This window comes from Asterias rubens, chromosome 10 (assembly GCF_902459465.1).
Source record: "Asterias rubens chromosome 10, eAstRub1.3, whole genome shotgun sequence".
In the NCBI taxonomy this organism is placed as follows: domain Eukaryota; kingdom Metazoa; phylum Echinodermata; class Asteroidea; order Forcipulatida; family Asteriidae; genus Asterias; species Asterias rubens.
The window spans coordinates 16,126,411-16,149,158 of record NC_047071.1 but is presented as its reverse complement, the minus strand read 5'-3'; the positions used below and the strand labels follow the sequence as shown (position 1 = coordinate 16,149,158).

General features: G+C 37.9%; 1 protein-coding gene across 2 annotated transcripts in view; it reads left to right on the top strand.

Moving 5' to 3' along the window:
- LOC117295377 (furin-1-like) overlaps window positions 1–22,748 on the top strand; it is a 55,444-nt gene that overhangs the window by 5,894 nt on the left and 26,802 nt on the right. The window contains exons 4-6 of one of the 2 annotated variants that reach the window (XM_033777994.1): window positions 2,158–2,262; window positions 6,877–7,005; window positions 11,013–11,089. In XM_033777994.1, coding sequence (XP_033633885.1) covers window positions 2,158–2,262; window positions 6,877–7,005; window positions 11,013–11,089 — 311 coding nt within the window. Of the gene's footprint in view, window positions 1–2,157; window positions 2,263–6,876; window positions 7,006–9,093; window positions 9,171–11,012; window positions 11,090–22,748 lie in introns of both variants that reach the window. The other variant, XM_033777993.1, reaches the window with a different exon arrangement.

Genomic DNA, 22,748 nt, shown 5'->3' with positions numbered 1-22,748 from the left:
CTTTAAGAAAGAGTCAACAAAAGTCACATAAGAAAGTTTCAGCTGAATACAGTGTCTGCTTGCTAAAAGAAAACAGTAAATACTCAAAACTGTCACAATATTTTCACTTTGAATGTCAAATCCATCCACGTGTAGCGAGGTGACAGCATGTTGTGCTACCGCTTCTCTGGTTGCAGTGATCTCAAAAGGACAGCAAACCTCAGAAACCTGAACAAATTATTAATGCTTGGATTGTTCTCCGATTCAAATTTTGTTTGTGTGAAATTTCTTCCAAGGGAATCTTTTTTCTTAGTTTATACTGTTGACAGCTGAATAGACTGATCCATTAAGCTCTGCCCCATTGCGTATTGACCAATCACAACCCAATGCATAAAAGTCAACCGCAAGTCTATTACAATTGTTAAAGTTTGTAGTTACAACTATTCTTTTGCATATGAAAAGTTGTTTGCATTTGATGTAGTTTCCCCTGAGTATTAAATAATCTGAAAATCTCTTGTAAAATCATCTTTTGACATACAGAATGTGGGCAGGCGTTTTTACCCCGAGATTCGGGTAAAAACGCCCACCAAACTTTCTTCCCAAAAGGGTGGCAAATTTCCCCATATCAGCATAATTACAAATATTATATTTACACAGATTAGAGGAGATATGTAGTGGATAAAACAACACATTTTTTTTCTAGTATCTCCTAGCAATGCTGAGTTATTTTGCAAAAACTAGAATAACGGGCGTTTTTACCCCAGTTTACCCTTTAATACATTTATCACCTCAAATAACATACTCTGTTGCACTGTGCTGCATTTTAAAGCAGGGCTCTACATGGCATCCCCCCCCAAAAAAAAAAAAAAATAAATAATAATAATAATAATACTATACCATGTATGTAGGCCTGACATAATCGACCCTTTCAGAGTCTTTTTCAAAGACTGGCAATAATAAAACCTTTTCCTACTTGCTGTCTGTAGCGATAGTCTGTACCGCGTCTCTCTTTCAAACTGAACATTGCATCGTACATTATGCATACATTTTTAAACAGGCATTATGTCTGGCTTGCATACCTGTTTGGCATCATTGTCGCATTGAAAAAAAATCACACCATGACAGATTTTTTTCTGAGAACTGGCTGTTTTGTTTATTGACTTTATTCAACGTGGTTGATATGTTTTGATGTTTCAAAGGCACCTCACAGGGTTTGCCAAGTGTCATTTACCCCTGTGGGTTTATAATAGATCTCATAAACCACATCAACACATTGGACCATGTTCGAGGGATTTGTAGTATGAATTTCTACTTACTGTCAATTTGCTGGCATTGAATTTTTGTTTTCTTTTTTATTATGGTCTTTTGGTCTATTTCATGGTTAAAAAAGCACAAATTGCAGAATATTGAAAATTTATGGTCCATAATGTACAAAAGGTAGTTTTAGATGATAAAAAACAGAATTGTATGGTGCATAATATGTCCATCACCTGGTCTGTGATTTGGCAGGAATTGTGCTGAATACTATACTAAAAATAAATAATAATTACAAACAAAATAGTTGTTACAATGTAGTGCTGTTCCATGATCATGATCACAAGCGCATATTTATATCAAATACAATTATTAAAAAATAAAAATAAACCAAAACTGTAAAATTAACAATGATTACACGTTATAAATCAATTATAAACTAGTACTTGTTTTGACAGAAAACATGAATTTTTGTACAATCGCGCACTTTTTTATTTTATTAATTTTTGTTGTTATGCCAGTAGCCAGACAAACTAGGCTTGGAGGCCACCTCAAGGTGTGGGCTACAATCATTCAACTTTTTTTCCAGGGCCCGTTTTCACCTTACTCCTTGGGCTGAAACAGGGTTACCCCCTTTACAGTCCATACCGATGTAGGCTTGGGTAGCACCTGTTAGAAGCCTGGCTGGTTTGTCGAGCAGAAAGCAATTTAGCTCCCCAACTTTACAAGCAATCATTGTTAAGTTAAGTGTCACAACCGGGACTCGAACACACACTCTGCTGAGCAAACACCAGAGCTTGAATCCAGTACTCTTAAAATGATGTTTATTGGTGCTTTGTGCATGCCATATTACATTAACTTAACAAACCTAGTTGTTGTTTTCTCTCATTCACCTTTTGTTTTGGATTTGTCTCGTTTGTTTAGGTTCATTGGGTGGAGCAGCAAGTCGCAAAGAGTAGAAGGAAACGAGACAATGAGGAACCACAAGAGTCGCCCCTTAACGATCCAAAATGGCCGCTCTGGTATCTGGTACGTGTTTAACACAAACTTTTACAATTATTGACAAGCCTGATACTTCTAAAGGCTTTTCCTTAATTCCCTTGAACATTGCCTTAGGCCGTATCGAAATTGGCTTCTACGGCTATGGCTGTTGCTAAGGGTGTTGCCAAGGACATCCTATGCCTCAACGCATGATGACACGGAAATTAAGCTGTAGCCCTAGTTGTAGCCGCCAATTCGAACATGCCCTTTAGTGCTTCTTTTAAATGATCCAGTAATGTAGGAAGTTAAACTTCCAAAAAATAGTTAATGGCCTGACGTTTCGACCCTAGCAGAGTCTTTCTCGAAGGCTAAATGACAACACAACAAATATGAACAGGTAACTAAGTGAAACATAAGCAGTGAAGTGGAAATACATGAATGGGGTCAGAAAGCATACATACAAAAAAAAAACAGGGGGTAAACAATGAATAGGGGGACAAAAAAAGGGGGGGGGGGGTGAAGGGAAGGGACTGGCTTGACCACAAGCAGAAAGATGGAAACACAAAGGACAACATCAAGGGTGGTGAGGTTGGGTAAAAAGTAATTTATTAGTGAATGAGGCTCAGGCTAAAAGGCTATGGGGAAAAAGGAGACGGCAAAACAAAAGGTTTATTAGTCGTTTCCTTCTTGGATGTTCAGACCATGGGGTTGAATGGTCTGGAGGCGTCTAATCCAGAGTTTCTCCCTACTCAAACGAACAGTCTCTCTGTGGTTGCCTAGTGCAAACTTCCCTCATACTGCACAGATGCATTTTACTAAAATATACTGCCTTGCCTGTTACACAAATGAGTATGTACAATAAGGCCTGTTTTGGTGTGACTCTTATAATGTAGTCATTGAACCTTTGATGAGTAAAAATGATGATAAAAACATACCAACCAAATTTACCAGATTTTCGTTTTCAATTTTTGTGCTTAAAGGCTTTATGAATTTGGGCCCTTTACTCTTTGAGTCCTAGGCCAAATTCCATGGCTCTGCTTTCCCGTTACTGTATATTTGATTACTTTAGACATCTAGTGCAGAAATAAGCGGAGAACGGTGATTGTTAGCACAGAACTTGGCGGTAAGCAGAGCCATGAAATTGGGCCCTGCTCTTGGTAAAGTTTTGAGTTTGATTCCATTCTAACCCAAGGTGGTCTCAAGAAGTCACCACGTTCAGTTAGTCTATGTTTAACAATTCCTTAAGAAAATACCAAGGGCAGGAACATACATTGTACAGTATACCGCTCTTTTGCAATTAAATAAATACACTGCCTCGAGCTACAAAACATTCAGTTCTGCAAAGGGGGATTGCAATTACATCAAAAGGTTGAATTGTACTTTGTTTGTGTTAGCCACCTGTCAACAGTTCCAACTCATGGCTGACTTAGAGTGACCTCCCCCCCCCCCCCAACTTTCAAGAAATGTACAGTCTACAGTGTTCTTTGAACCTGAATTAAACAAACACCTTCCCGCCCCGCCAGCGACTATAAAGTAGCATGGTCTCTGTAGGCCTATAGGTTCTTTTTTATTCCCTTGAAATTTTGTTCCATTCAAATTGTGTATTTTTGTTTGCGAAAGGGAATACTTTGCGACGGGGTATTTAAAGTTGAAATTGTATCCACTACATTCCCTGTAGTGTAAGGGAGCAGTAGGGCTGATTCCATTACTAGAAAAGAAAAAACTCAAACCACATCTCACTTTAGAAATTTTGTTGAAATCCTGAACAACTCTTCAGATCTGAAATTTCATTCCTTTAAGAGGCAAGGCCACTTTTCTTGAGTAAAGAGTACTTCTATCACGGGTTTTTAAGAATGGTCTCATAGGAATAAATTATAAACTGGAAAAGGGCAACAACAAAGGCTGAAGGGGCAATGGCCTTAATGGCCGCAAGATTGACTTGTGAAGCGCAGTTCGGCATCCTCTGCTTACCGTGGAATTCTGCGGTTTGCGATCACCATTCTTCCAATACAGGACATAATTTTTCAATTAAAAAATGGTTTATTAAAACATGTCTCGCAGTTAAAAACTGAATTGCACATGTCTACATCATTTTTATGTTAAAAAAAAAAACATCAAATAGAAATTAACAAAGATAAGGATATTAAACAAGAAATTATTATATCATTGTCAAAAATACATTGGTCAAAACCCAGTAGGCACAATTTATATATATACACACACATTAAAAGGCATTTAAAAGACTGACGATGGCGCTGAATTCTGTACTAGCTGTGTAAGAATACATGGACTACACACGCACACAAGCAAAAACTTTCTGCTAACCTGTGAAAATGGGCTTAATGTAAATGTGGAATTCCATGCACCATTCATGCTTCTTTGCTTCTTGGAAGCAGTCACTAAGTTGGGCCCATAAACAGTTCTGTTATTTCTTCTCAATCAGTTTGCTTTTAGACAATTTATACACATGTATCTGGTACTTGAAGTGAATAAACAATTTTAAGTGGTAGGAATTGCCCAAAAGCAAGCTTGTTTTTATTTGACAAGTTAAAGAATTTGGATAGGAACTTGGATGTAATGCAAAGTATAATTTGACGTTAATAAGCTCCTGGAACAGTGTTCTCCCTTATGTTTAATAATAATAATAATAATAATAATAATAATAAGACTTGTAATGCGCACATATCCACCCTGCTGGGTGTTCAAGGCGCAGTAAAAACCAAAAACAAAACAAAAACAAAACACAACACAAAGAAAAACAGACACAACAAAATTAGTCATTGAAAACCTGTGACATAAGATAAGTTTTGAGAAGAGACTTGAATTTTGCGGTACAAACACAAGATCGAAGATTAAGTGGTAGAGCGTTCCAGATGCGTGGCGCGGCTGAAGAAAAAGACCTGTCACCCCATGAGTGTCGAGACTTGGGTTCAATGAGGAGAAGCATGGAACTTGATCGAAGATTCCTTGATGGAGTGTAAACTTGAAGCAGTTCAGAAATATAGTGGGGAGCCTTGCCATTTAGAGCTTTGTGGACAATGAGCATCAGCTTGAAGATGATTCGTTGAGAGATAGGGAGCCAGTGTAGTAATTTCTTGAACAACAACAAATTATGGTTATAATAATTTTGGTTTTTACCCATATACACCGATGTGTGTTAGCACTGTATACTCACATTTTCACAGGTTTGTTATTTTATGCATAATGTTGAGATACACCAAGTGAGAAGACTGGTCTTTGACAGTTACCAATAGTGTCCAGTGTCTTTCAAGTTTGTATAAATTACTTCCCCTCATCAAATGGAATAGTCTATATTTCACCTTGTGATTATATATTCTGCCACAATGCACTCAAACACATCCAATATTTGTTTAGTGTTCTTTGAGTGTTTTACTTGACATTTTGGCCAGAAGGAGATAAACCCAAAACCCCTGTCATTCCATCCACCTACTGTACAATAACCAGGACTTAGCAAATGAGTTCCAGAAATTCTTTGTCACCAAGATTTCAGACATCCACTCATCATTTTCATCAGTCCCTTACAACGTGCCGCAGACATTGCCACATCTTCAACCAGAGTGTAGACTATCTGTGTTTGAGCAAGAATTTCTGGAACTCATTTGCTAAGTCCTGGTTATTGTAGGTGGATGGAAGGACAGGGGTTTTGGGTTTATCTCCTTCTGGCCAAAATGTCAAGTAAAACACTCAAAGAACACTAAACAAATATTGGATGTGTTTGAGTGCATTGTGGCAGAATATATAATCACAAGGTGAAATATAGACGATTCCATTTGATGAGGGGAAGTAATTTATACAAACTTGAAAGACACTGGACACTATTGGTAATTGTCAAAGACCAGTCTTCTCACTTGGTGTATCTCAACATTATGCATAAAATAACAAACCTGTGAAAATGTGAGTATACAATGCTAACACACATCGGTGTATATGGGTAAAAACCAAAATTAATATAACCATAATTTGTTGTTGTTCAAGAAATTACATATTGAGGTATTATTATTATTCAATTGAAAATCAGAAGAACATCCGACTTGTCCGGCATGAGTGTACTGGCCTTACTCTTCATACACTTGCCTCGGGCCTACGGTCCAGTGTTATATTTCAAGCTCCGGGCTACACGTCTACTGTCTACCCACGGTCTGCCATTGTGGGAGTCAACTTGCATGTCTAACACTGAAGATGCGTCGCCTAAAATGCGCTCTGCACAAAACATACGGGGAATCTGATTCCAAAAATGGTGCAACCAAGATTTATCTTGGGTGATGTTGTAAAATGAAGAATTGGGTAAATTGATCTGGTAATAGAAGACAATGTTCCAGTTATTTTTATCCCATGTTCAGCTGATCCAGTACTTTCTGGTATCAGCATCGGCACTAGGGCCCAATTTCATAGGATTGCTGTTAAGCACAAAAAGCAGCTAAAGCAGCTAAGCCACAACCAAATTGTGCTTACCAGAATAAAGTTATCAGTCTGAGTCAAACTACCATTTAACCTACATGTAGTAACCTGCTCATTTCTGCTTAGCAGAAAACATTTCTAAGCAATATTATTTGCTTTTAAAGCAGCTCTATGAATTTGGGCCACACTTGAAGAAGTAATTGTCGGACTAAAGTTACCCATTTTCTTATCTCCCTTTTTTAGAAACGCCAGCCTGGCCTTGATATGAATGTTATCCCCGCCTGGGAAAAAGGCTACACGGGGAAAGGCGTAGTGGTATCCATTCTAGATGATGGTATTGAGAAAAATCATCCAGATCTTAACGCTAACTATGTAAGTATACATTTCACCCAATAGTAAAACTTTGGAATTTTGTTATGGTGTAAAATGAAATCGATGTAGCTTGACTGGGTGGTTAGTTTCTGAGCGCGGGAAGGAAACCATTTGGAACCAAAATTTGTTGAAGACTTTGATAACCATGGATTACATGTAGTGGTACCTTTCCATGCCTTCCACCTCTTGAACCCGGGTTTAAATCCTGCCGGGGCACCATGTGGATTTGTGTGGGTTTTCCCTAGAATAATTCTCTTGGGTTTTCTTACCATGGATATATCTTAAACTGACACTCTTCCTTGGCTACTCAATGGGGTTCTTGGCTAGTGTTGTGATTTAGTTCACTTTTCTTAGAGAGTCCTTGGCTTCACAGCCAGAATTAAAAGATGACATGAAATGAAATGAAAAGAAAAATGTCTGGGTGGGAAGGGGGGGGGGAGAAGTGCAGACATGTTGACTGGCGCTCCACTAAAGATGAATCTATGCAAACATTTTATGGCAACTGTTTAATTGAATAAAGAGTGGTATTTCCACATGTGGAGATTTCTTTCCGTGGTCGCTCAGTGACCCAGGTGGATTCCTAAATGGTTTTTAATCTAATCATTTCTGGACTGTAATTTTATGCCAATCGACCTTTATGAGTCATTTTGGGGGGAAAATATCAATTGTTCAGATGATTATTACTATTAAAGAGAATGCCTCTGCAGTTACACTGGTTGGACCCAGTAGGGGCTTTATCATGCCATGTACGTATATGTTTGTCAGGTTCCTTGCATGCCTACATTATAATAGCAATGTAATTCTCATTTTATATAAAGGGGCCAGACTAAGTTCCCTTGCAGCTCCAAGATGATTTTATTTTGAGGTAAATGGATGAACAGTCTGCACCATCTAGAGACCATACTCAATTTAAAAGTTTTGCTTTAAAAGCAGAAAATACTGCTTAATTAAAAATCCCTGCTTAGCAATAACTGGCAGGATCACAAAGTGTACATGAATTGTATTGTATGAATGCATTGGTAGTTATGCAGTCAGGGAACTTGACAAACGGGAAAGTATCTCTCCCAACGTGCTCTGTTCTGAATCTGTCTTCCTCTAGGAAGGATTTTTGTCTTTAGCTATGCGTTCAATGTCATTTGCATGTCTTTGTCTTTCTTTGTAATTAGTATAAATGTGTGCATTGTGCAATGTTCTCTTTCTTTGGGCATTCAAGTGTGTACAGTGTCTGTTCTTTGTAATGTTGAAACAAAGAATGCAGTCCATCATTGCGTCAAGTCAGCAGTGGCTTATATAGTTCCTGCTAAACATTCTCTATATGGCCTTCTGAATTGTGGATGCAGACCCAAACCAAGGGTGTGTCTGAATGAAGTGTTTTCTTAAAAGACGACACCTAGTTTGATAAAGAAAACACTTGTAATTTTTTCGATTGAAATTCAAAACCAATGTATGTATCGTTCCTTAGTGTCAGCAAAGCTTTTCTTTAAAACTTATAAATTCTCTGCATACTATCACAGTACTGATGCTTCATGAAAGCAGAAGAGGCAATTGCCCCTGTTGACCCTGTTCTTTGCCTGTAACCCCTTGAAATGTTCCAAAAAGCAGATAACAATTTTCTCACAGAGGTTCCCTTTACCAAGAAGAAAACGCTCGGTGCCCTTTTCCAAGGAGAAAACGCCTTGGTGCCCTTTATCAAGAAGAAAATGGCTTGATGCCCTTTACCAAAGAGAAAATGCCTTGGTGCCCTTTATCAAGGAGAAAACGCCTCGGTGCCCTTTACCGAGGAGAAAATGCCTTGGTGCCCTTTACCGAGGAGAAAACGCCTCGGTGCCCTTTACCAAGGAGAACACGCCTCGGTGCCCCTTACCAAGGAGAAAATGCCTTGGTGCCCTTTACCGAGGAGAAAATGCCTTGGTGCCCTTTACCAAGGAGAAAATGCCTCGGTGCCCTTTACTAAAAAAAAATCGCCTCGGTGCCTCTTTCATTCCCAAAAGTGAAGCATCAGGCCTGCTATCATTTTTTTGTTTTGGACTATCTGGTCCTTTTGTATTGCATGCTGTACACGGTTTTGTGCTTTTGTGAATGTCTCAGGACCCCGAAGCCAGCTATGACGTCAACGGTGGAGACAATGACCCCCAGCCGAGATACGACTACTCCAATGAAAACAGGTGTTGTGAATGATCCCCTTAAGTGGCGCCCTCACACCCCCTCCCTTGTGCCTGACTTGACTCTGAGTTGTGTATTTCTTTTTTCTCAAAAAAACAAAAGTTGTACAAGAGTTGGTATCAAAACCTAGTGGTACTGGCTTTACAAACTTGCTTTCTGTTAAATTTGAGTTCTAATGGCTTTGGCAATGGCAGCTAACAGCCATAACCCTATCCCAAGTCGTTTGATTTGGATCCAGTCTTAATAGTGTCTACATGGCACCCTAGAATTGTCCACTCTCATCACTAAATTCAGCGTACAGAGCAAGCTATGAAGATAAAAATATTCACAGATAATGCCTGCTCTCCAAAAGCACAGTATTTAGCATCTGTTTCACCGCACATACCCAGCTGAAAGATGTTGATCCCTGTGTGACCAAATGTCGCGTTCCTTCACGAAGAGTCAAATCAGCCCCAAAACAGCTGCAGCGAACGGAGTCAAGCTAGGTTAAGACGGGAGAGGGTTTGGGGGTCTTGCATGAACTGACAGTGCTATATGCTTAAACTAAACACGCCTGCATTTGCATGTCATGCTGTCTTGCACAGCCTGTTTGCTTTCACCACGAAGCAGGTCATTTCTTTGGTGTTTGTACAGTTGTATTTACAGAGAGAATGCAATTACAGACAAACAAACTGTAGTGGGCCTAGAATTCCTTGGAGGCAATGGTTGCCATTGCCCTTAGTCTCTCTGCCTTGCTGCCCCACTAAAATGTTCTAGACTTTTTGATTTGTCAAACTGAAGTTTCCTCCAAAAACAATTGTATAAGATCAGTAAAAGCTAGTATGAAATCAAAAGTGGTTTACTACAGAAAAACGTTTACTACAGAGCAAAACTGTGTAAACCCACGAATTCTTGCACGCATACTCTGCAACAATTAAGCCGTATTTCTATCGAGTCTTACTTATGGCGCAAAATAAGAACATCTCAAATAATTGTTGAAAGTTCCCAATTAGTTTTGCCGTCTCTCTCATGATCTCATGACTAACAATAGACCAACAAGATGATCTGCTTCACAATTTCTCAAATTCTCAAGCTGCTAACTCTTTCTTTCATGTTTTTCTTTCTAACAATTGTTACGCTTGTTCAAAGAACCTAGGTTAGCGTAGGTGGAATCATTTCCCCCGTTCTGCACGCACTTACAACATCGTTGGTGTAGTGGAACAGGTTCAATGTACTTTCAGTTGTGTGGTTTTGTAGTTTCAATTACTTTCAATCAGGAAAGGTTTTTGTCTTTTTAAAGGCAGATGTGGTTCTCGCGTTGAAACTATTACTTCAAGTTTCTTTTTCATGTTGAAGAGAAGCATTTGGAGTTGGTAAATTGTTTGACAAAGTGATAGCATGGCTCAATACCAAATCTTCCATCATGCACATCTTTGTTAATTTTCAAAAAAAGAAAAAAGAAAAAAAAAGAGACATTGATAATAAATTTGCCAACAAAATTTGCTAACAAGATGTACTGTGTAGACAGTTCATAAATACTTGCATCAAAACTGGCCTAAAGACATGTGAAAATGTCAATATAGTCACATACTGCAATGAAGAAAGCAACATTCATGTACTGTTTTGTTTTTATAACAGATTTAAGTACATTGAAAAAAAAAAAATCCTAAAAAAAATTAAAAGAAAACAGATTTTCTGGATGGTCTTGGAGGATTTGTAACTTGAGCGTGCTATCATCTAAAATGAGATTTTCAGGTATCACAGATAATAATCACATCCCTCTAATCCACTCACCCATTCATTCATCCGTTTCTTCTCACTCATTCATTCCTAACCATCGCTAACCCTAAACACTAAACACAAAGGACGCACCAGGGAGTTTTGATTTGAACGATAACGATGCGGACCCTCAACCTCGGTATTCACCCGGAAACATCAACAGGTTGGAACTTTTCAGTCTTTATTTTCCCTCCTAGGTGCAAGGCTTTTAATATGATGTCCCATGTTTGGGAGCTGGGTTAATGAACCATATTCCAGTACTTTTTGCTTTATTCACACATTCTCTTGGATATTCAATATTTTATAATTGCCATTTTGTCGCACTTTCATGAAACTTTTTTCAGTCATTTAATGCATGCACCAAGGGAAAAGATCAGGCTTTCTATTTCATAGACTAGAGGCAACAGAGCAGTAGCCACTATGCCCCTGATCATTGCCACGCTGCCCCTTGAAATGTTCCAATAGAAATATATGTACAAGGCTCAAGTACAGGGCTAGATTTATGACTTGTGTGGGAGTGGGGAGTGGAACTTCCACCAGAAAATCTCAATTCTTAAGTATATTGCTAAATTTTCTGCTAGGCAAAAATGAGCAGAATACCAGTCACAAATTGTACAAGTGACATTGTATTTTGGCTGGTAACCTTATTCTAGTAAGCACAATTTTGTTGCGCTTAGCTACTTTTTGTGCTTAAGCAGCTCTATGAAATTAGGCCTGGGCTACATGTATGTTGAGCATTGTTGAATTCGGGCCTTGCAAGTGGCAATTTTCTCATCTTGTTTTCAAAGTAAACAAAGACGTTTAGTCACCTTCAGAAAGAAATTGATCAAGTGAAAAACAGCGCAATGAACATTTCTGTAAAATACACAATTAGTAATTGGAAGCTTCTTTGCCAATCAACGAGGTCCTTGGCATTTTAATATCGGTAATGTAATTGAAAAATCCTTTACAGCCCAATTGCATGCGCATATGTTCACATTATAAAATACAGTTTTGTATCTTAGCGTGTCCAAAATTGTTTTTACCAACATCGCAAGAAGATTATGTCACCATCGAAATATCCTATGGACAGGAAACAGTTGTTTTGTTGGAGGCGTGAAAAATGAAATCATGTTCACGTTGGTACCTTTCCCTGAATCATGAGATCAAAAGGAATTTACAGAAGGCAAGTTTCTGTTTACATTACGCTGTAGTTTGTATCGTTGTGGGGTATTATCCTAACATGAAGGGACTTTTGTATTGTTGGGGAATATCGTGACATGAAGGGACTTTTTCTCACGTCAGTGGATGTTTGCCTTGTGTAGCAATTATGGAAATACCATGTTTTTACACTGTTTTGTAGATGTAATATTTTATATTACATAGGTACTACAACAGAGAATGTCAAAATTTCGAAAAAAGGAGCACAGCGCCCCAGTAACTAAGGTTGCTCTGAGATGTAGCCAGGGATTTTATTTTGGTTAATCCCTTAAAGTTTTGTTTAAATTACTGTGTGGATAAAAATTGCACAACAGCTGCCTGGCTTTGTCATTTAGATTAACACATTTGTAATGGATATCATAGTTTACCCTATGTATCCATTTGTGTTTTTAACCATTCTTCTCCTTACTTTCCACATGTACTCTGAAAACAAATTGACAATTTTAAATGCCCCTAGGCTAGGCTAGCTCTTTGGGTCTAGTGGTAGGACATCTGGTTTAGAATGGCAACAGTTGTGTGTTTGAATCCCACCCGAGTAATACAATTTCCCAATTTGGGAAAGTGTGTTGAGACTTTAAAGCCATTGGACACTTTCGGTACAATTTTTTTTTTTTTAGTTCACAGATTGACAAATAACTTACAGGGTTTACAGAAGGTAATGGTGAAAGACTTTTCTTGAAATACTATTCCATGAAATGCTTTACTTTTTGAGAAAACATTAAAACAATATGAATTCTCGATATCGAGAACTACGGATTTATTTTAAACACATGTCATGACACAACGAAACGTTCAGAAACAAGGGTGGGTTTTCCCGTTATTTTCACCCGACTCCGATGACCGATTGAGCCTAAATTTTCACAGGTTTGTTATTTTATAGAGAAGTTGTAATACACGAAGTGTTGGCCTTGGACATTACTGTTTACCGAACGTGTGCAATGGCTTTAAAAACATATCGGTGAATGGGTTAAACACATTTTATATTCTCTAGATATATGGCTTTTTTTTTTCAAAGTTGAGGCAAGTTTATGTTGAACACGTCCATTACACTAGAAAGGAAGTACGTGTACATGTATGTAGTCAGAAACTCCAAGGTTTGTAACACTGTCAACTTGTATCAATTTCAATTCACTTTATTTTCTCCGAAGGGACATTGATTTCGGCCTTCTATCATCTTGAAGTATGTTTTTGTGATCATGAACTCCTGGTCTGCAATACCTCAACCATTCCGCAAACATCTCTACTCTCTGGGGACCATGCACCCAGAATCACTTAGGGAACCCTATGTGGTTGATCATTCACACTACTCATCCTTTGCAATATCCCAATGCTCTGACTGTCATCAATGTGACTGAATGTGTAGTGGTGAATATAAATTTCACCATTAAATAGCTTGCTTCACAGCTGCATTATCACATTTAAAGCCATTATACACTTTCGGTAAAAAAAAAAAAAAAAAAAGTTCACAGATTGACAAATAACTTACAGGGTTTACAGAAGGTAATGGTGAAAGACTTCTCTTGAATTATTATTCCATGAAATGCTTTACTTTTTGAGAAAACATTAAAACAATTATCAATTCTCGACATCAAGAATTACGGATTATAGTAAACACATGTCATGACACGGGGAAACGTGCGGAAACAAGGGTGGGTTTTCCCGTTAATTTTCTCCCGACTCCGATGACCGATTGAGCCTAAATTTTCACAGGTTTGTTATTTTATATATAAGTTGTGATACACAAAGTGTGGGCCTTTTGACAATACTGTTTACCGAAAGTGTCCAATGGCTTTAAAGGTAAGGTCATAGATTGGTTTTTGTCAACGTAATGCTGACAAAGTTAAATGCTGGCAAAGTTATCAAGAAAAACACAATAAAAGTGTGAAAGTTTCAGCTGAACACAGTGTCTGTTTGTTGAGAAAAGAAACATAAAATATCATGTTTTTTACAACCAGATCATCAAATCCATCTTTAGTGACTTTAGTAAAACGTTGAGTAGTGTATAGTAGCAGCATCTCTGGTCACAGCATTCTTGAATGGACACCAACCCTCAGAAGTCCAAGAAAAGATTCAGGCATAAATCCTTTCTTGGATTCAAATTTTGTTTTTCGGTGAACAATTTATCAAAGCCATAATATTTTTTCAGGGAATCCTTCCTTAAATTAGTTTAAACTATCACCAACTGCAGCGCTTCTAACCAAGTAGTTGTTTATGGTCGTACATTTTTGGAGTTATTACCAATAGTGTCCAGTGCCTTTAAGATAAACAACAAAAGCCAAGTGAAACAGACTGTTTGGCTGAGAACATTTTTTTTCCAGGACATAGCGGTTTCCGGTTTCGGCAGCTGCCTGTTCAACTTTTGAGATCTCAATTGTCACGAATACACGGAAATGTTACTCAGTGGAACATTCATACTATTCAGGAAGATGGATTATCCACCCCTGGGAAAAAGCTGTGCCGTTACCTTAATAAGGATCTTCAGTCTGGGTTCCACTTCTTCAGGGGTACTTTTAGGAAGTTTTGGGTTTTCCCCCTTTTCGAAAAATGAAAAAAATATTGATCAAAAAAATTATGTATCTGTAATAGGATTTCCCACACAAGGTTCCTGCCTGGACGGATTTAAGAAGTCTCCTGTTCGCAGATTGAGTTGATAAGTTGGGGAACTTGATTACTTGGTAGTCTAGTTTTTAGCAGATTGAAAAGTTGAGGTGGGATATTGAGCCGTGTGGTCTAGTTGCAGAAATTTGTATGCTCTGGAAAAGTAGGTCGGGTCAATAACACTGTTTTGAGGGCGAAATTTACACATACTTTGTTAAATCTTTGAAGAACAACATCAAGAAAGGACAGTTTTTAGGAAACTGTGTTTTTCCAGTGAATTACTAGAAAAAGGTCCACAAGGTTTTGGTCCTCACACAGTGCCCGCCACATGACCTCTACTGTTCAAGTTGGTTGTGGTTTTAAGGTAGCAAGGTCGTATTTATTAATGTTTTCTGGCATATGATGGCATAAGATTTTGTGAGGCTTGTGAATGTATATGTATGTCGAAAAATGCTGTGTTTTTGAGACTGGTGTTCCAAGAATGTTGAGGTCTTTTTAGTCAGTCCTTTTTGGAAATTAACCTCCCTGAGGTAAATTATAGAGGCTGTTCTGTGTTGTGAATCATTGATTTTGTACAAGATTAGGTTCTGAAAAGACAAAAACAAGTTTGATTCTTCCCTGTCAGGGCAGGGCAGCTTTTTTCTTCACACTCATTTTATATTTGGAAAACCATTTTGTGTTAGGAAAACTATTTTGTGTTAAGAAAACTATTTTGTTTTAGGAAAACTATTAGACTATAGAACTTGTTTGGTTGTGGGGTTAATAGCCAAGGGCTAGAATTACTTGACTGGTCAATGATCCAGTGGTTAGTTCCAGCCCTATCCACTATGTACTGGTTTTCTCTTGCTTCTATTCTATGTCTTGCTTATAGTTGCCCTGAAAGAGGGACTATTGAAATAGTACAGGCAGGTGGTTTCTCAGCATTTGTCCTTATTTCAAGCTTTTTCTCAAAGCTTCCCTGAGCCTTTACCATTTCTGGAAAGAAGTAAAACAGTCACCAAAGGGAGAAAGAAATAGACCAAATTGTGTCCAAACATTTTGGAATTGTATTTCTGAATTGTAACATTTGGGAGGCTCCGGGTCTAAAAAGGAGAAGCCAGACACGGAAGCCATGTTCCGGAATTCCGACATTCATCAAATGTCATTTATAAAAGTAATGTATTGTTCTTGATCCCCAGATGTTAAAACGTCGGAGGGAATTCCCCCGGATTTGGTTTAGCGGTTTTTACAAGTTCATTAAGGTGACACTCAAGGACAAATTTAGAGGTGACTAGAAAGTTTTAAGGCTGAATTTTTTAGTCAGTTTTCTGTACTGCTGTGCTAGAATTTTTTTGTCTAGTTCTGTTATGTGTGTAAACAGATCCCGTGTTGACACGAACAACCCAAAATTAATTTCAGAATGCCGCAATCCTTAATAAAATTGTTTGGCTGTTACCCATTAGTGCTTATAAACGTGTCCCATAGACAAACACTCAAATGGACGTTGCGCATCCATCCCAAATATTTATACACTTAGTTAGTATTGGCTTAGACCTGAAACCGAACTTCTTTTACGTCTTAGGATGATTTCCTGGAGTTAGCATTAAGGCAATCTTATGCCGTACACTGAGGAAGGGTGTTCATGCAGCCCCAAATAAAGCCTTCCTAAATATAAACAATCTGACCTGAAAACCTAAATTCTCCCCTTAAAAGGTCAATGTTTGAACATAAGATGCCTTGTAAAGTATCAAGACACAATTTTTAGGGGGATCTCAGTGAATGATTTCTTTTGTATAAGATTGTAAAACTACTCTGACAAGAAAAGAAATGTTTGTGCTTATCAAAGCTTACATTAAACCTTATTTGGAAAAAACAAATGCGCTTATCAAAGCTTACATTAAAGGGAAGGTACACGTTTGGTAATTACTCAAAATAAATATTACTGACTTGGTAACGAGCATTGGAGAGCTGTTGGTGGTATAAAACATTGTGGGAAACGACTCCCTCTGAAGTAACGTAGTTTTTGAGAAAGAGGTAGTTTGTCACTAGTCTTTTATTCCCATCTGAAAGCACACAAATTCGTCCAACAAGGGTGTTTTTTCTTTCATTTTCTCGCAACCTCTCCATATTACTCGTTATCAAGTAAGGTTTTATAACTATTTTGAGTTACCAATAGTGTCCACTGCCTTTAAGCCATAACAAAATACAATTGAAGTTAATACGTTGTTTTTCTCCTAAAAGACGATAAACAACCCCTAGTCCCTTTTTCATGAGTGTTACTGACGACATTCTCTTCTTTTCATGGTAGCGATACAAATTTACCAGAAGTTGTGTCATTTTTTTTTTTTTTTTTTTTATGCTTATAACCGTAACAAAGTACACTTGAAGTTAATACTTTTGCCCCTTAAAGAAGATAAACAACCCCTAGTCCCCTTTTATTCCTGAGTGTTACTGACGGCATTCTCTAAAAACCTTGCAGGTTCTTTCCACGGTAGCGCTACAAATTTACCAGTAAGTTGTGTCAAGTTTTTTTGAGAAGTCAAGTCCCACTGACTGCCAAATTTCTTCCACTATCTGCACATTAGTTGCTTCGAGCACAATGTACAAGATTACAAATGAAGAAAAGGAATTATTTTCTCTCCTTCTAAACGGAAAGTTCTCCTGTCCCTTTTGGCTACACATTACATTTACAAAAACAACATCTGAGATAGGATTTCATCCGAAACCTAAGGGACTTAATTGCTTCGGAAATCTATACCATTTCATGGCCTATTAGTTGAAGTGTTTCAAAACCTGGATGGATCAGCCTTCTTCGTCCAAGGTAGTTTGCAAACGCCCCCCCCCCCCCCCCCCACACCCCCACATAGTGTAATAATTTATAGTGTACTACCGACATGTAAAAGAAGAAAAAAAGTGTATACAGTTTAATCTTGTGAGTTAATGGTTAGGGACTTGAGTCAGAATTGTACAGTAAAATTTAAAGAGTATTGGCAAACCAGTAAAGTTTAATCTGACAGTTAAATGGAGTTGGCAACTGTGCTCTAGTCAAACTGCACTGACCGTAGTGTCCTTCTCAAACAATATTGGCCGAAAAATAAATGTGTTTTCATTTGCCATTGTTTTGTTTGGGCTGGGGTTTGCCAGACGAGGAAGGTCGTATCATGGTTTAAATATATAATGTATGTTCTCCTTCAAAATCAAGTTTTAAAAGTAAGACAGTTTTGCACAAATGCGCTCTTCCGAAAATCCATCATCCTTGCACCACCCCTTTAAGAGGAACGTGATCGATCATTCGGAGCATCTTGAATTATTCGTCTTGTGCTCTGATAAACCTCATTATACCGATGCACCGTGACTCTAGGGCTTTTCAATTCTGATGATGAAATCCACTGACAATTCGGAGCGTTTGGGTGCATGTTGTGATCGATTACCTAGCAAGAAGATCTGTAATCCACCATTGCATGAAATCTATACCGATCTAGAAGTTTTTCCCCTCCTAGACTCTTTCTGTACTCTAAACGACTTCACTGTGTGGGACAACTTGTTGGTATTGATTCTCAGGTCCTGTCTGGTCTAAAATCGACATCGACAATCGACGTTGACTTTTGGAATCGGAATTTAGATGAAGCATATGCAAATTACAAGTCCAATTGTTGATCTTCTTGCAAGAAGTGCAAGTCTGTAAAACACTTGCTCCTCAAACTCAAGTTATACATAACTCGTACATGTGTATAGTCCATTTTCTTTCGTGGTGACTTACGTACAAGCATTTATAACTTTCAGATGAGATGACCATGTATGCAGCAGTGAGCGACTTCGATGGTTTAGCTGGAAAGACTGAATTTTCAGTCTTCCCCAGAAACCTGTGAAGTAGAAAGTTTGTACAAAAAACTCAACTTCTGAAATACTTAATTCTTAACTACCAACTTTTTAATACTCAATCACTCCTTCAACTACTCAACCAATCAATACTCGACCTGCTCAGTCATTAAATTTCAACTATGCATCATTAACTACTTAATTTTCAATTTTGATTTTGGCTTTAGACTGTACATGTATAATCTCAAATAAAACTTCATTTCCAGCTTTCTTGTGGTTAATTTCCAACGTTTCCTCTACCCTCTATTGTGAGTTGGTTTGGCTTTGTCTCAGCAGTAACCACCAGGAAGGAAATCAGTTGTTCTATTATGGCAGTTTCACTGTCTGGCTCAATTGATTTTCCATCTAAAAGAAAACGTAAACCTTTGTTATTTTTACCACCGCGTAGCATCGTGGCTCTTTTCTCTCTACAAGGTTTTATGCCAGGATTTTGTAAAAGGGTGTCCAAATTTGCTGAAAAATTAAAAACTGATTGTCCAAATTGTTTACTTACAATACATTTACATATTAATAAGGGAATAAAAGTGAAGTGACTCGTTCTCTCAGGGTCGTTCCCGTGTGATAAATTTTATCGCATGGGAATGACCCTGCAAGGTTTTAAACGGCCGTGAAAGAACGAGTCACTACTCTTTTATTCCCATTCATAATGCCTTTTTGGTTAAAAGGCGTAATAAAGTAAGAAACTCTGTAAAACTTATCCGTTCCCGATGTGCTTGAGCTCTGTGTGTGTACATGTACAATGTACATACATATGTAGGACGTCCATGTGTTGCATTGTTATGACTGAGACGCCTATTTCCGACAGTTTCCAGCTCCGTTCGTGCGCATGAGCGTATAGTCTTGTTCCAACACGTTCTGGCTTCTCGTTTTCCTTTCACACACAGCACGGCCAACTTCCCGACCGGTTATAAACACTGGTCATTATCAAAGGTTTAAACACCCCCACGTGAGTCGCTCCCCACCAATAGGAATAGCGAAACTGTCTGAGGTATTTATGAATGACAGATAAAACAGGGTGTTTAAAAGACAGCCAGACACCCCTCTGGATAACACTACGTTCCTCAACCCGGTTCACGAATCATTCATAATTCAGCATGCTGCAAAAAAAAGCAAAAGGCCTAATACTTCATGAAGGCTATTGCCTCCATATCTCATAGTCATTGCCTTCAAACCCTTGAAATGCTTCAGTAGAATTGTACAATTTCCTCATAGGGTACCCTTTGCCAACAAGAAAATGCCTTGGTGCCCCTGTCCTTTCAAAAACAAAGTATACATGGCGGTTAGGCGTTTTGGTTACAAAAAAAACAAAAACAAAAACGCAGCAGCACGCAGACATGAATTACCAGGAAGACAGTAACCTTCCTGTATTCTAACACAGGACCCTTAAAGCCATTATACACTTAAAAAAAAAAAGTTCACAGATTTACAAATATTTTACAGGGTTTACAGAAGGTAATGGTGAAAGACTTCTCTTGAAATATTATTCCATGAAATGCTTTACTTTTTGAGAAAACAATAAAACAATATCAATTCGCGATAGCGAGAATTACGGATTTATTTTTAACACATGTCATGACATGGCAAAACGTGCGGAAACAAGGGTGGGTTTTTCCCGTTATTTTCTCCCGACTCCGATGACCAATTGAGCCTAAATTTTCACAGGTTTGTTATTTTATACATGTATATAGGTTGTGATACACGAAGTGTGGGCCTTGGATAATACTGTTTACCGAAAGTGTCCAATGGCTTTAACATAGTCATGTGGTCTCATGTTACAAGCCATCACCTGAATCCAACCACAACATCATGCAAACTGCTACCCAGCTGTTACTCTATACCCTTGGCCCCCACCACTCAACAGAGCCATGGCTTCTAAGATATGTTAAAATTCAAGACTATAATGATCCAATCCTTTAAATGAACATTACCAAAAGAAAAAAAATAAAGAAAAACAATCAGAATTGGTTTTTGCTAACAAAACATTTGCTGGCAGTGTAAGTACTTTATGTAATCCACCATATACATAAACGGACAAACCTGTAAAAGTTTGAGATCGATCTGCCAGTCTGGGTCTTGAGGAAATAGGGAAAAACCAATTACACATTTTTGCTCAGAAAAAAGAATTAAATTCTCACTGAGCACCGGAAATTAGTTTTGTTTATTTCTCATCAAATATGAAATTTCAGGCAGAAATATTTCAAGGGATTTTTCTTACTACATGTATCATCATCATTAGACAGCAAAAGTTTTATGTAAATCTATGATCTTAGACAAGTTGTTTTCTTACCAATTCAGTAATGTTTCTTTAAATTTAAAAGTCTCTTTGGATTGTGTTGCTGACAACGTTTTCTAATTGTCCCACTCTAAAGAGCTTTGAATTATTCATGGTTTTCCTCGCGCTCATACCGGGGAAAAATATACAGTTTTCCGTTTAATCAGCCAGTTTGCCTTGTAAATTTTTAATAGTAACGTCTATTAAAAATGAATTGCTCAGTCACGAGAGAGCGCATTTACAACAGAGTTGCTATGCTACATTGTTTTAGGCAACTAGTGATAGTTGATTGTAGCACACATCTTGAAGTGGCCTTCAGCCCTCATATGTCTGGCGACTTGCATAAAAAAAGTAAAAAAAAGTAATAAAAAATGAACACCCATACCCAATTTCCGATGAAGGGTTTCTCGTCTTGGCATCAGGGGGCGGACTTCTTAAAAACCCTGAGATTGATTGCTAAGTAAAATTCTGATGTCACAATTTAAATCACAGTGGTAATACTGACAACTCATCGTAAGATGAATCGTAATGCTTAGTGTAACGCAGCCCTGGCCTAGCTCATCTGGAGATGTTCACTTGCATTGACAAGTCAGTTAGAATGCAAACTTGCTGAAGTTGAATTAAATATTATACATATTGTTCATACATTTTTTCAATCAATTTAATTAGACCAATGTTGAAAACCAAAGTTATCCATCTTTAAAAAAAAAAAGTTGTCTTACTGGAGACAGAAAAGTAATTCATATTATTTGTGTCCATATCTGATACTTCACGGAGACAACAAAAGCGATTGCCTCAGTGCCCCCTGGTCATAGCCTTGATGCCCTTGAAATGCTCAAGTAGAGATTTACAGTTTACTCGTATGGTGCCCTTTACCAAGGAGAAAATGCCTTGGTGCCCTTTCCCTTTAAAAAAAGAAGCTTACATGCCTGTGTGTCCGTAGATGTATCAAATCAGATCCAGCCCACATTGCATTTAATTGCAGCGTGAAACATCTTCATTTAAACTCCCAAGGGGTACATGGAAGAAAGATCTCTATCTCAGGCATCCTACTGTCACCCACGCTTCTATTTTCCTCTCAGTCCGAAACACAAAAAGCTATCATCATACCTTTGTACCGACTCTCCTTATCTCCACACTTCAAACAGAAACCAAAAATAATGAAATAAAAAAAATTAATTAAATTTCTCGTCCTGTTGTTGTGGAATCCTGGAATGTTTACCGCCACCAATATGGTCTGGCCTCGTGTTGTAATTAGAAGGAAAATATCTAATTAAGTACGGTTAATTAAGTGTTTTGAGTTGCGGATAAATCTTCCGAATGATTGCTGGTTTGTTTTGATGAGGGTGTGTGTGTGTGTGTGGAAGAGAAACGATGCACACTTTGTTTCCATAATGTGGAGTGATGGAGCATTTCCTTGGTACTTGAAATAATTACACCTTCTTCTGTATAGATATAACACATTATTATAATATCAAATGAAAGCCGACACACTGTGGACAGTGTTTTGTTTGTGGACAGTGTTTTGTTTTCGATAAGAATTCTCAAGTGTGCTGCAGCTTCGGCAATTAACCAAGCTTAATGAGTAAAATGCCAGCATGCAATATTTATTAAGTTTTAATTTGAACTACCTAAGGAGGATTTTTCAGTCTCTATTCAGATAGGTTTTTTTTTCTCTCAATTTATTCTGTTTTTATTCAATACTTATCCAGAGTGGGGGAATTTGGTTTCCATATGAACCCTTGTAGAAGCCTGTCATCATAAGTTGTCAACGTCCAATGTGTGTTTGAATGGACTCCTTAATTTCCCTTGACATGGCAGGCAAGAGATTGAAGATAAATCTGGGATAAGAAATATCAGACTTTTTTATCTGACTATAGAGCTTTTTATGTCT